The following is a 12,841-nucleotide window of genomic DNA, read 5'->3' as shown; positions in this document are numbered from 1 at the left end:
TGACAGAAATGAGTCTGAATCAAAGTGGAGCAGAGGAAAGCTCAGTGGTCAAGCATTCTTTGGAAAGAAACTTAGAAAGTATGGAAAAAAAAATCTGTTTTCCATTCTGGGAGTTTGCAATATTCCTGAAACTGATGTCATGATGTGGAGCTTCTGTTTTTGATGTTTACTCTTCTTTGGCATTGTAAAAAGAGAGAGAGAGTATATGACACACACGTGAAAACATGGGTGATGGTGTGACTAAAAACTGTTAGGCAGTGAAAGAGGCAACCATCAGCAGAGAAAAGAAAAAACCCAAAAACCTCAGAGCTGATTGTAGACAGACCAAACATCTTTTTCTTGGTCGCTGTAACCCAGCTGGTGTTTGATGGCTGAGGTTGCAAAGGAAGTAGTCCCCCACCAATGCTCAGTTTCTCTGGGCATTGGCAGCAGCCCAGGGTTTCCCAGGAAGCTGCCAGCTGGCTGGGGGTCTGTGTGGTGCAGGTGTACTGGAGAGCTCTGCTCCTCAGGATGCTGTCCTGGCTGTCAACAATTGTCAGCTGAATGGCACAGAAAGCTCAATGTCCATTTTGGCTCTTTTTTTAAGCCTGAGCAAACTGTCTTTTTGTTTGTAATACCAGCAGTTATTTTCTTCTTTGTTGCTAAATCTAAATTAAAGAGTGCCAGTGTCCTTCCTGTCAGGTCATACACTCAGAAGTAGGGATAAATTGCAGAAATGGCAGGGAAAACTTTGCTTTAAAAGTGACTGTGACCAGGGATAACTGGAGCTGATGGTATCTTCATTGTTTATAGGTAGGGTTTTTTCACAGTCTGCTCCAGGGACACCACCAAAGACAATAACCATCTCTGAGAGTGGAGTCATTGGATCATCTTTGAGTACAACAACACAACAGACACCGAATAAAATAGCTATCTCACCACTCAAATCCCCCAACAAGGTAAGGACCTGTTCTGGCTGCAGCCTTCTATCCCTCCTGCACAGTGGTCTGAATGGAGCTCTCTGTGTCTATGCTACAAGCTGTTTATTTTCTCTCCAGACATAATAAACATGTCTCCAGAGTCCATAAAATATCTCCAGAGTCTCCATTTTGCATCACAATGCTCTGTGGTAATGCCCTAATTTAGATTTTTTCAACTGGCTCCCTTACTATGGTTTTAAGCAGATATGCATTACTGCATAGTTTCCCATTCCTGCCAGTTCTTGCCTTCCCTAAGCATTGATTCTGAGAGCAGCTGTTCCCTCTTAGCCAAGCACTCAGACTATTTTTAATGCCTTCATAAAACATCAACAGGCTGTTCAAGAGGAGACCTCAATAATATTTATAGGTCAGCACTTATTAACCATTCCTGCTACTGTACAGGCAATTTAGTCTTTCCAGATCACTTGTGAAGTAAATGAAGTTTGCAGTGGTCCTTGCACAGAGCTGGAGATTGGCACAGGTCAAGGTGACACTTGTGTTTCAGATTTGATAATTGTCTTGAGAAGAGAAATGTTGCTGAAGAAATGGAGATAGAGGGACAAGATGCACAGTGCAGGCAAACTGAAATATCATGAATAAAAAGCAAATTAAGAATAAATAATTATTTTAGTTTGGCTATGCTTCAGTGTTGTAATGTTATACAGATGGAGTAAAAGACTTGTGTTTGACAATTATTAGTAAGAGAAGCAACATAAAGAAGTTAATTTTTATTCTAAAGTTACTTTTTTAACTAGGAGTGGGTGTGAAAAGACTCTTTAGGGTTTCATCTTGAATTTACTTTTAATAAGCAATTCTAAGTATCTGATTTTTCTTAAAACATTAGGAAGTTGAGAAAAAAAGTAGAAAGCCTTGGAAAGGGTGTGGTTATATAGAGTGTTTATAAACACTGCACTCTGCAGAAATGTCAGAAGACTGGATCTCTGGGAAACTGCAGTGTAGATTTGAAAGTACTCGTGTTGATGTTCTTATACTTTGACTGAATCAGTAGTTTGAGGTGAGAATTTTCTTTCAAACAGCTTTTCTTTAAAATTCCTATTTATGATGAAATAGTCATTGTACCAATTATGACATCTTTATTTAGAAGATCCCTCTTGACAATGCTGAGGCTTTAATGGGATAATTTCCTTTAAAAAACCCCCAATAAAACAAATGGAAAGACAACCCCTTACTCCCAGATGCTGTGCTAGGTTTCTGCAGGAGCCTGTTGGTGCTGCCTTCAAGGTTCTAAGGGCTCTGTTGTTACAGCTGGACCCGTGTGAGTTGTGGTTAAATGCAGGGCCCTTGTTCACAGAAAGAGCTCTGTTCTGGTGGAGAGCTGTGCTGTCCTGAGGAGGGGATTGTGTATGTACAGGGCCCTGTATCCTGCACAGAGGTTTAAACTGCTTTTTGTTTTGCCAAGCAGCTAACAGTGGTGTCAGTGGCCTCCCAGCCTCCCAGCTCCCCCCAGAAGACGGTGGGCGTCCCACTGAATGTAGCGTTAGGACAGCAGATCCTCACAGTGCAGCAGTCAGCACCCTCCTCCCCTGGGAAGGCCATAGTCAACCACACAACCACCCAGGTACAGACTGACTTTGCTTTGTCTTCTGCTGTGTCTGTGTCATTGCTTGCTGGGAACTGCAGTGTTGGAGCACGGCTCGGCAGCGCTCTGTCCACTGCTGTTCTTGGGATGGTGTCTGCTTAGGAACTGGCAGAAGCAATGCCCCAAGGAGTGGATATATAATATGCTCTTCAGTTGAGGGCTGCAAACCAGTGCAAGCCCATACAGGGGTGTGCTATTAGACAGTAGCTTTCCAGCCTGGAAAGCCCCACTTGGTGCAAATTCTTGTTTCTGTCTGCTCAATCTCCCAAGTCACATGAAGAACTCTGTGACACGAGGAGGAGTTCTTTGGGGGATTCTTTCTCTTCTGCCAATGTTTCTATGCCACTGCCTAGGGCTGCCTTCCAGGTATTTCTGAGGTTTGCAGCAGTGGAGTTCACATTCCTGCTGTAGAGGTCTGGGCTGAAACCTACAGAACCAGAAATTATTTATTTCCCATGTCTCATTTCTAGAAAAATGGGCTTTTCCATAATAGCTTTTATAAATAGTTTTGCATTAATTAATCACAAGACAAAACTGACCTTTCTTACAAATGACAGTTTTTGCTGTTTTCCTCTTTTGTGATCTTAGGTAAATCTTTTTCTATTGCAATATCTGTACTCTTGTTGTGGTAAACATGAAGGGGTGTGAATGGGTGTAAATATATCCAGAGTATGGATATAGCAGGGAGTGGACACACATCTACAACATGAGACCAGACACTCAGACAGATTTTCCCAGTTTTATCTTACTGATGCAGGAAATAATTGGAATACTGATATGGGAGTATGGACAACACATAGATTTGAACTGTTTTTTTTTCTCAGAGAAAATTGTCTTCTGAAATAGTTGTTAAAAGGTTACGTCTCTCTAATGCAAGCACCCTAAATGAAAAAATGGAGATGTCTGTGGGAGTTCTGTTGCAAAGCTATCTGACACAACACAAGGGCTTCACCTGTCTTCACTGGGCTCAAGAACATGCCTTTAGAAGAGAACTGTCCCTTGAATTTTACAATTTTCCCAGTTGTCCTTGGATAGCAGCTGCTCATTTGTGTGCTAGAGAGAACAGGTCTCCTTTTGACAATGTCTGTGACCATGCTTGCACACAGTGCTTATTTTGATGCTCTGGCTTGTTAAGGTATAAAATGTCTTAAGAAAAATAAAACTTCCCAAGAAAATATCTTTTAGAAAAGCAGGGTTGTTTTTCTAGTGAAATATGTGCAAATTGAGATTTCATTTCTGTAGTTGCTGAAAACTGGGCAGCTGGGAAAATGTTCTCATAAGAATTCACATCATACTGACAACCAAGCATAATACTTAAACTTGATGTCAAGGACCAGTAGTAATGCTTTATACCAATAGTAAAAGATACTGAGAATAAAAACCTGAGCTCTAAAAAAAAGTTAAATGGAAGCAGGAAAAGGAAGAAATCAAGGTTTGAGGTTGAGCAGGTCTGGTAAAAGAGGCTGCTATCAAACCAGTAGACTTATGAATGTGTTTAAATGAAATTAAACTTTCTTGTTTTTAGTTTGTAGTTTGAGAAAAGTTGGAAAGATGAACTTTTGCAGATTCAAGCTGTAAGGTAGCACAGGTCTGCTGAGCTCACTTTCTTTCAGCATTTTGCCTTTTTTCTTAATGAATTTTTTTTGCTACTTCTCATTGTTCTTGCTTCTTTCATTTCTCAGCTTGTACTCTTTCTGATGTCCATCAGTTATGGATTCTGTTCCCTTTTCCTCACAAGGGTTGCACAGTGATTTCTGTGGATTAATTACCAACTTTCTTAACAGGACATATCTGTACATATGCAGATAAATTATGATGCAGTCCAGACAAACTGTTCTGCAAGTTCTTACCGTGTGCTTTTAATGACAGGAATATTTCTATGTTTGGTTGTTGGTTGTGGAAGACAAACCTAGCCATGTTCTCTGTAGGCACTGGAAATAGTTTTGGCAGATGTTGTATCTTGTGAAGTGGCCTGAGTCACCCTACTCATATAAATACTAGTTTACTCTGGTGTTTGGTGTAGAGCATTGAAAATGGAACTGAGTTTACTCTGAGATGTTGAGAGGCATTTAATCTCTGCATCTGTTTTACTTTTGAAACCAAAAAGAGGGTAACTGTCTTCCTTCTCAAGGGTACAAATGTTATGCTAGAGTTGCTCACTGACAAATTGAGAAATAAACATATTGATGTTCTTTCTGCCTTTGTACAAGTAACTTTGTGCTGTCTGTGTTGGCTTAACAGGCTGTGAAATCAGCAGTGCAGACCATTACTGTAGGAGGAGTGGGTACATCTCAATTTAAGACAATTATTCCCTTGGCAACTGCACCCAATGTTCAGCAGATTCAGGTACCTGGGAGCAAGTTCCATTATGTCAGACTCGTTACTGCCACAACAGCCAGTAGTTCAACCCAATCTGCCAGTCAAAATCCCAGTACGAATACTCAGCCTCTGCAACAGGGTAAGTGCTGCTGGGGACACTGTCTGAAGCCTCTGTTGGGTTTTTCTTTCATGTTTGTTCTGTAACAATTAAAATGAATACATAACAGAGATCTGTGAAGACTGCCAGATGTACTTGGTTTTGTGGTAAGACTTCCATAAATTCCATATTCTGTTGCTACCTCTGGTCTGTATGTGAAAATGCTCCTTTGTGTCAAACTGCTCTGTAGTTGGGCCTGAATCCTGGGAGCATGCTTTTCCCTAGTTGACCAAATTTCATGGCCTCTCCCATCTCCTTTATATGAAGAGTGTGAAGGCAGGACAGCCCACAAGCATATTGCCAAAACTTCTGTAACATGAAGATCCTTCCATGTAAATTGCTTTAGAAGTGTCAGGTGTTTTTGCTGGTTTCTGTCCATGCTTTCCAGAGGGGTGATGGAATAAAAGATTTCAAAGGGAAAAGGGATGTAAGGGAAATCCAGTGTCCAGAGGAGGTCTGCCCCTGGCTGGTTTTTTAATCCATTGCTGTGAAATGTGTGCCATAGACCTGTTTACAAAGGTGTTGGCATGCAACACTTGGGTGTAGACATGAGTGACAGTGCTAAGTACCTCTGTGTTGTGCACATGTGACAGTCTGAAGGGCTGAACTGTGGATTTGGAGTGACTAACACACATTGATGTGATGTTGTTTCTTGACCCCAGCGAAGCCCGTGGTGGTGAACGCGACCCCCGTGCGGATGTCAGTTCCCATAGTGCCAGCACAGACTGTGAAACAGGTGAGTTGGCTCTAAGTCATGTAATAGTCCTGACCTGGTTTGGCTGCACAGAGAAAAGTCTGCTTCCAGCTCTGTAAAGAACTGTTCTGCTAATCAAAGCGTGTTCTGAATGACTGAAACACTGATTTCATAAAGAGCTCTTTTCTCTCTCTCAGGTGGTGCCCAAACCAATCAACTCAACTTCTCAAATAGTCACTACCAGTCAGCCCCAACAAAGACTTATCATGCCAGCCACTCCACTGCCACAGATCCAGCCCAACCTCACCAACCTCCCCCCAGGCACTGTGCTGGCACCAGCCCCTGGCACAGGAAATGTTGGCTATGCAGTCCTTCCAGCTCAGTATGTCACACAGGTATGGCATTTCCCAGAGATGGTTATGTAAATGCTGCTCTTGTGGAATATTCTGCCTTTCTCTTAAAGATTTCTGCTCTGTGACTGCCACCTGACACTGGGCAACAGTTTCTGTTAGGGGGACCCTTGGCAGAATGACGATGGCACTTTAATTTCAATCATGGTTGCAATTAAAGCTTTGTTTTCTCAAAGGAGTTTTTATTAGCATAATAGCACAGCATTTCTGTAGGCAGAATCAGTGTAGTGCAATTTTGAGTGGTGTAGTACAGAATTTATAATGCCAACTTACTCTCATCACCTAGATCTCAACTTGGAATTTCTAATCACCTAGACCCTGCATATTGGGTCAGATCTTGATGAACAGTTTGCTTCATCACTTTAGCAATCATAACCTAGACTTGAAAATCATATGAAAGAGTACAGGTCACTTAGGACTTGGAACAGCTTGATTTTATAACTGCTCTGTGTGCTGTTACACTTCCCTGGTCCCTGACAGTCACCACCAGGAATCCTGAGACCTGTAGTGAGAGGAAGAAGAAATCCTATTGTTTTGTCTGCTTGGTTCACCGGACCTTCAGGGCCTGATGATGAGGAGAAAGGCAGCATATATGTGACCTACTTGGTCACAGAGAATGGCTGTCTTCATTATAAAATGGTGTTAGTTAATGCTAAGCACATTGCCAGGGGTCAGAAGCAGCTGGTACCAGTCACTCCAGCTGAGGCCTAGGGATTAGATTTTTGCTCTTTGCAGGATCTGACCAGGATGAAAAGGGAATAAATGAAATGTTCTGCTGAAGTCTGAAGATTGTAGAAACAAAGACTCTGATATTTCCTGGCATTACTGGTACCAGACTGGTTTCTGGTTGCCTTTTGATTTTGTCACAGTTGCAGTTTGACCCTGAAGATTGTTACTGTGTCCTTCCAGTCTAGATCTCCAAATTTTACTTAACACCAGCATCTGTTGGACCTCTCCTCTGAGGTTTGTGTTCCAGTCACAGCCTGTCCCTGTTTGCCTGGCCCCAGCAGATCTGTATCTTGCCATGTGCCAATATGTCCCCAGAACCTGTCCCAGCAGGAGCAAACAGCTGCTTGTAGGTAATGCTAAAGAAGGTAGCCCAGAGCAGTGTTGTTTGGCAGGTTCTTATGAGATTTTGGGTTTTTAATGTGAAAAATAAATGGTGGGTTGAGGTATACAGAGGAGTTGGAATGCAAACCATTTTGCTTACTTTCATAGTAAGTGGCTTGTATATAAAGGAAGCTACTAATTTGTGCAGGAAGTGATTCTGCTCTTTTAGGGGGAAAATGAGCATGTTTTTAGGAACAGGAGCTGTTTGTGATCTGAACATTTCTGTGTGTTAACCCTGTCATCTGTATGGATCTAGACACTGTGATGGACAACAAAAAGTACAATCTAAAATAATATTTTTATGCTAAGTATGGAGGCAGGAAGTTGCCACCTGGTCCAAGTTCTGTAAGTGTATAAAAGTGTTCTTAGAAGCAAGTTATTTTTGTAGCAATATCTGGAAAGCTAATTTAAAGACTAGACACATCCTCTTGTTTATAATTTCTTTCATGTCAAGCATTAACCTTTTTGTTTTGTTAGCTCCAACAGTCATCCTATGTATCCATAGCAAGCAACACTGGCTTCACAGGGACATCCAGTGTCCAGTCCCAGGCACGGCTGCCATTTAATGGGTAAGAGTTCTGAAAAAAATCCCAAAACCTGTAGAATGGGCTGCTTGAATAAGCATGAGGTCTTGGAGTTCGGTTTGGGGAATTCTCAAGTCTGCTGTGGTGTGATTTTTACCTCTGACTGAAGGGTCAGACATGGATCTCTCTGACATTTGAGCCAGTCTCTTGATCAAAGCTGTGTTTTCCTTTCTGTTTTTTGAATTCATGTAGCAGGAAGTTGACCTGAAAGCTCCCTGTTGCTCTTTTTTTTTTTTATTTGCAGCAGCACCTGTGAGCTACAGGCCTCAACTATTTCTCAATATTGCTGCAGAGAGGTTCTGGACAACATATAAGCTAGATGCTTAACACATGCAGAAATTGAGCCAAACAGCAAAATGAATCCTGATAGGAGGCTTTGGGTTTTTTCAGTCTTGCATTTTTCCTTTAAGGATGAAAATAACAGCTAACATATATTATTTTCCCTTTGCCAATCCAGCAGGCTTAGCTGTTCTGCACAGTCCTTTTGTGTTACTGTTTGCTGGAAATTGTGAACATGAAGTTGCTTTTTGTTGCTGCAGCCTCAACTGATGCAAACTAATCGCAAATCCAGATGCAGCTATTCAAATGAACGGGTTTGATTTAATCTCCCTGGTATTACGTGCAGAAATTGCTGGATAGGGATGGAATAAATCTCATCAGATGTGATTAGTGTCACAAAATCCAAGTCTTAGGAGCAGTTAAAGACCGTGTCTGCTATAGAATTTATCTGAAAACTGAATACTGTGGTTTGCCTTGCTTTCCCATTATTCCAGAGGGGTTATTTTTTTGTTTTCTTGGATTTTTTTAATTCCAAGGAGAACAAAAGAAAAGGCACAATCACGTTGCATGAATTTTGGTTGCATCTGGTCCCACTGAAGGGATTCTGGGGAAGGTTTCCCTGACTCCAGTTTTTAGTTATGCTTCCTCTAGCTTTAAAGCCTAATTTCTGCTTCAGGCATGCATCCAAATTTGCAGCAAATAATCCATCTCTTTCTGGGTTGCAAAGGCACTATTTATAACAGTTACTTAAACACAGTCAGCCAAAAAACTAATGCAAGGGGAATAGAAAGATTTTTTTTCAAAGTTTTTATTTTGAGCTGTTTACATGAATTTAAAATAGGAAGAAACTGATAAAAGTGTAAATATAAATGCCCTTTTCTCCCCCCAGAATAATTTCTTCTGAGTCTGCAAACCGCCCCAGGAAGCCTTGCAATTGTACTAAGTCTCTGTGTTTGAAATTGTAAGTACAGCTTGGTACAGTTTTTTTGTTCTTTTAAGCCTTATTTTTAACATCACAAATGTGCACCAAGTATCAGAATATAATGGTTTGAAGTACATCAGAAATTTTATGCCTAGATGCTGATTTAAAGTGGATATTGGTGGAGTTGTTGCAGAGCCTGTGTCATTTTGCAGCTCCTGTGAGCTATATGGACCATAACATATAAAATTGTCTGATTTTGCATCGTGTACCATGGTGGAGCCAATTCCACTCAGCAGCTCTGGTTGCCTTGTTGGTACCATGAGTGAAATGGTATCTCTTGGTATCATTTGTAGGAATTTACTGTACTTTGGTGAAGTGCATCAGTAATACCATGCTAGATCAAATACTTCAGAAAAATTGGGCTTTGTATATTTTATTAAAAGATAGAATAGACAAGTGATTCTTCACTGATAGGTCTATCTCTTATCCAGGAGATATTGTGCTGTTCCTTTCCATGTATTTGTAAGAATTTGACACAAAAACATTTGGAGCTGAGGAGAGTTTCTTCACCTTGATCAGAGTCAGTTTACTGATATTTCTGGGACAGGAATGGGAGGAGATACTGAAATTAATCTGTAGTTCCCTGAATCCTAGACAATGAAGAGGAAATCAGGGGTGTGGTACTTGAAGGGGAAGTGATGCAATGGCATCTGAACCCAAGTTAAGAAGTTTGTTTGAACTTTTAAGCTTGTGTAGTGCACCCACCTCTGTATGGGGAGGTGTGCCCTGTGTTTCCTGGTCTCAGACTTCTCTGTTGCATAGCAGGAAGATGTGTAGCTGTTTTTTCAGATATTTTGCATACATGACTGACCTCACACTGCCCCAATGTATTTTAGAGGTGTACGGGTGAGGTTTTGGGTTTTGGTGCCTGAATGTGCCCTAGAAATGCTGGGAGAGGAATTGGCATCACTGGGAATAATTTGCACCTTCAGAATGCTCTTAGGAAGCAAACTGTTCACTGATGTTATATGTTCTGGGCATTGGTGCAGAGCAGATGGTTAATTCACTCTGGCACAGGTGCTTTCTTACTAGTAAAACGTTGGGTTTTTTTTTTTTTTGTCTGGAGGGGAACTTATTTTTTCCCAAATGCTCATGTAATGTAGGCACATAGCCTTTTCTACTAAGAAGTCAACTCAGTTATTTTCTCTGGATTGATACTGGCCCTGGTTCTTTTGGAAACCAGGACTATTCTACCACTGAATTTTAAAAAAGAAAGGAGAGCTATTACAGGTTGTAAAAGCTTTTGATTTTGTTTTGTCTCTGGGACCATTCAAGATGATAAAAATCTCCAAAATCCAGTTCAACTTAATGAAGGGTTGCAGTGAGCTCCAGGGCAGCCCTAATCTCATTTATGTCGTGCTAGGCTGGGCAAGCCACAGAAGGCCAGTTTAGCAATGGGTTTATGCTTCAAAAAATGACCACACACCCCCAGCAGGATTTGCAAAGCAAGTGAAGAGGATCAGCAGTTTTTAGCTATTAGCTGGTGGTAGTCCTGGAAGCTTTGAAACACGTTGGAGTTTGTTGTGGCCTAAGGCCATGTTTGAGCTGGGAACGAATGTGGAATTTACATGTATTAGATCTGTGAGTCTGTGGATTGGTGAGATATCGTTTTTGATGGGAGGCACCAGAGGTGCATAAGAGGCATGGCAACATGATTGGCTTTCCCTGTCCATGTTTTGCTGCTTTTTGTTCATATATGTGTCCCTTTTTAAAGTCTGCTTTATCCTCATTCAGATCCTTCCCCTGGTTGTTGAGATGTACCAATTGTTATCCCTTTTCTCTTCTTCCATCCCAGCTCAAGGGCAAAACTAACAACAAAAAAAGCTCCTTGCTGGGTTAGTTTGCCTGTGAACTGTCACTCCAATTGCTTGCCTTTTGTTTTGGCTGTATGAGGGCTCCTGGCTTGGGCTGACTGGCTCAGGAGCTGGCTGTAAGGTGGCTGCAGCAGACTGGGCCTCAATATGTGGGTGACTCAAGAGTCACTCTCTGAACAAGTCTCATTAACTTCTCTGGCTGCTTGGGGGACTTGTGCTATGTGATGAGCTCAGGGGACACCCTTGAGCTCCTCCTGTGTCTTTAGACAGCTGCTAGACTTGCACTAGAGAGGATTTTGGCTCTGCAGTGAGGTTGGTACTGCTTGTGTGTGTGGAGTTGAGCATAGGATGACTCTCACCCATATTGATGCCAGAGTAGGGACTTCTGGTACTGCAGTGTGGGAGTCAATACTCACACACCAATGTAATGGTCAATATTTACAAATGCCTTCTGCATCTTCTGTTTCAGGTATTGTGACTGTTTTGCAAACGGTGAATTCTGCAATAACTGCAACTGTACAAATTGTTATAACAACCTGGACCATGAAAATGATAGGCAAAAAGCAATAAAGGTGAGGGGCCTCTTCCCCTCCCCCTGGGATCAAAGTCATTAAGTTTCTTTTTTCTGAAGCTCCAGAGTGGGGCAGAGTGGGTGTATAATGCCCTGATCTCCTCCCACATGTGTAAGGCTTAAGTTCTTTTATTGCACCTCTAAATTCTGCTCCCTGCATGCAATGACTGACCCTTTGGGTCTGCATTGACAGGCCTGCCTGGACAGAAACCCTGAAGCCTTCAAGCCCAAAATAGGGAAAGGAAAGGAGGGAGAATCAGATCGGAGGCACAGCAAAGGGTGTAACTGTAAGCGCTCGGGATGTCTCAAAAACTACTGCGAATGTTATGAGGTATGAAGCATTATCTCATTTGAACAATAGCAGCTTTTCTCTTTTAGTGTAGTGACTTCTCTCATTTGCTTTGTCTCTTCCTTGTATTGCTATAATGTTTTCTCTTCTGTTTGTTTTCATTCCTGAAATGCTGCCTCTTCTCCCAGAAGTTTGCAAATAGAAAGCCATGTACATGGAAAAATTGGTTGCTACTGTTCTGTAATTTTAATTTTAAACAATTTAACAACTTTGAACTTAGGCTTGGATTTGTTCTTTACTGAATATCACCATTTCCTAAAGAAATCTACTGTACCAAGTCCCTAGGAGCAGTTGAAGCAGCATCCCACAGATGCTGTGGGATAGAATGTGTCTGTGGAATTCAAAAGCAGAAGTTGTTACTTCATCTGCTAACTGATCAGTCTGTGAATGCAGAGACAGTGTAGAGACAGACTGCCCTTTCTCAAAACTCAGCTATCTAAATTACACCTGAAACTGGAGGTTGATGAAGAAAGGGATGAGTGGGAAACCACTTATTTACATTCTATGCTCTATGATTCGATTGAAGTATACATCTGGGACATCTCAATTTGAGGTAAGAATTAAGAGAGAAGACCACTGCTTGAGAGTTGGCTCTAGTGGTTAGTTGGTAAGAGATTAAAATAAGATCTTTTTGTTGTGGTTTCTCATAAGGGGAGTCAAACTTGCAACAAGTTTCTTATGTTTTGTTTGTTTCTTTCAGGCAAAAATCATGTGTTCTTCCATATGCAAATGCATTGGCTGTAAAAATTTTGAAGAAAGCCCGGAGCGAAAGACATTGATGCATTTAGCAGATGCTGCAGAGGTCAGAGTGCAGCAGCAGACTGCTGCAAAGACCAAGTTATCTTCCCAGATCTCAGACTTGCTGACAAGGCCAGCACCAGCACTCAGCAGTGGTGGTGGGAAGTAAGTTAATACTGCATCCTCTTTGAGTTTTGTGTTTGATGTGTGTGACAGGTATGTCCCTGTCATCTCTGAGCCTTGTCCGTGTATGCTGTAGAGGTGGGAGCAGTCAG

At 41.6% G+C, this 12,841-nt stretch overlaps 1 protein-coding gene across 1 annotated transcript in view; it reads left to right on the top strand.

Annotated features, from left to right (window-relative positions):
- Positions 1 to 12,841, top strand: part of LIN54 (lin-54 DREAM MuvB core complex component) — a 38,256-nt gene that overhangs the window by 22,362 nt on the left and 3,053 nt on the right. Inside the window, exons 4-13 of the mRNA XM_058803052.1 lie at positions 793 to 938; positions 2,383 to 2,538; positions 4,801 to 5,017; positions 5,698 to 5,771; positions 5,927 to 6,124; positions 7,727 to 7,818; positions 9,002 to 9,073; positions 11,378 to 11,480; positions 11,673 to 11,810; positions 12,529 to 12,731. Coding sequence (XP_058659035.1) covers positions 793 to 938; positions 2,383 to 2,538; positions 4,801 to 5,017; positions 5,698 to 5,771; positions 5,927 to 6,124; positions 7,727 to 7,818; positions 9,002 to 9,073; positions 11,378 to 11,480; positions 11,673 to 11,810; positions 12,529 to 12,731 — 1,399 coding nt within the window. The remainder of the gene's footprint in view (positions 1 to 792; positions 939 to 2,382; positions 2,539 to 4,800; positions 5,018 to 5,697; positions 5,772 to 5,926; positions 6,125 to 7,726; positions 7,819 to 9,001; positions 9,074 to 11,377; positions 11,481 to 11,672; positions 11,811 to 12,528; positions 12,732 to 12,841) is intronic.

Source organism: Ammospiza caudacuta, chromosome 4, assembly GCF_027887145.1.
Source record: "Ammospiza caudacuta isolate bAmmCau1 chromosome 4, bAmmCau1.pri, whole genome shotgun sequence".
Taxonomy (NCBI): domain Eukaryota; kingdom Metazoa; phylum Chordata; class Aves; order Passeriformes; family Passerellidae; genus Ammospiza; species Ammospiza caudacuta.
Note: the sequence above shows the minus strand (reverse complement) of the source record. Positions and strands in the feature narration are given on the sequence as shown.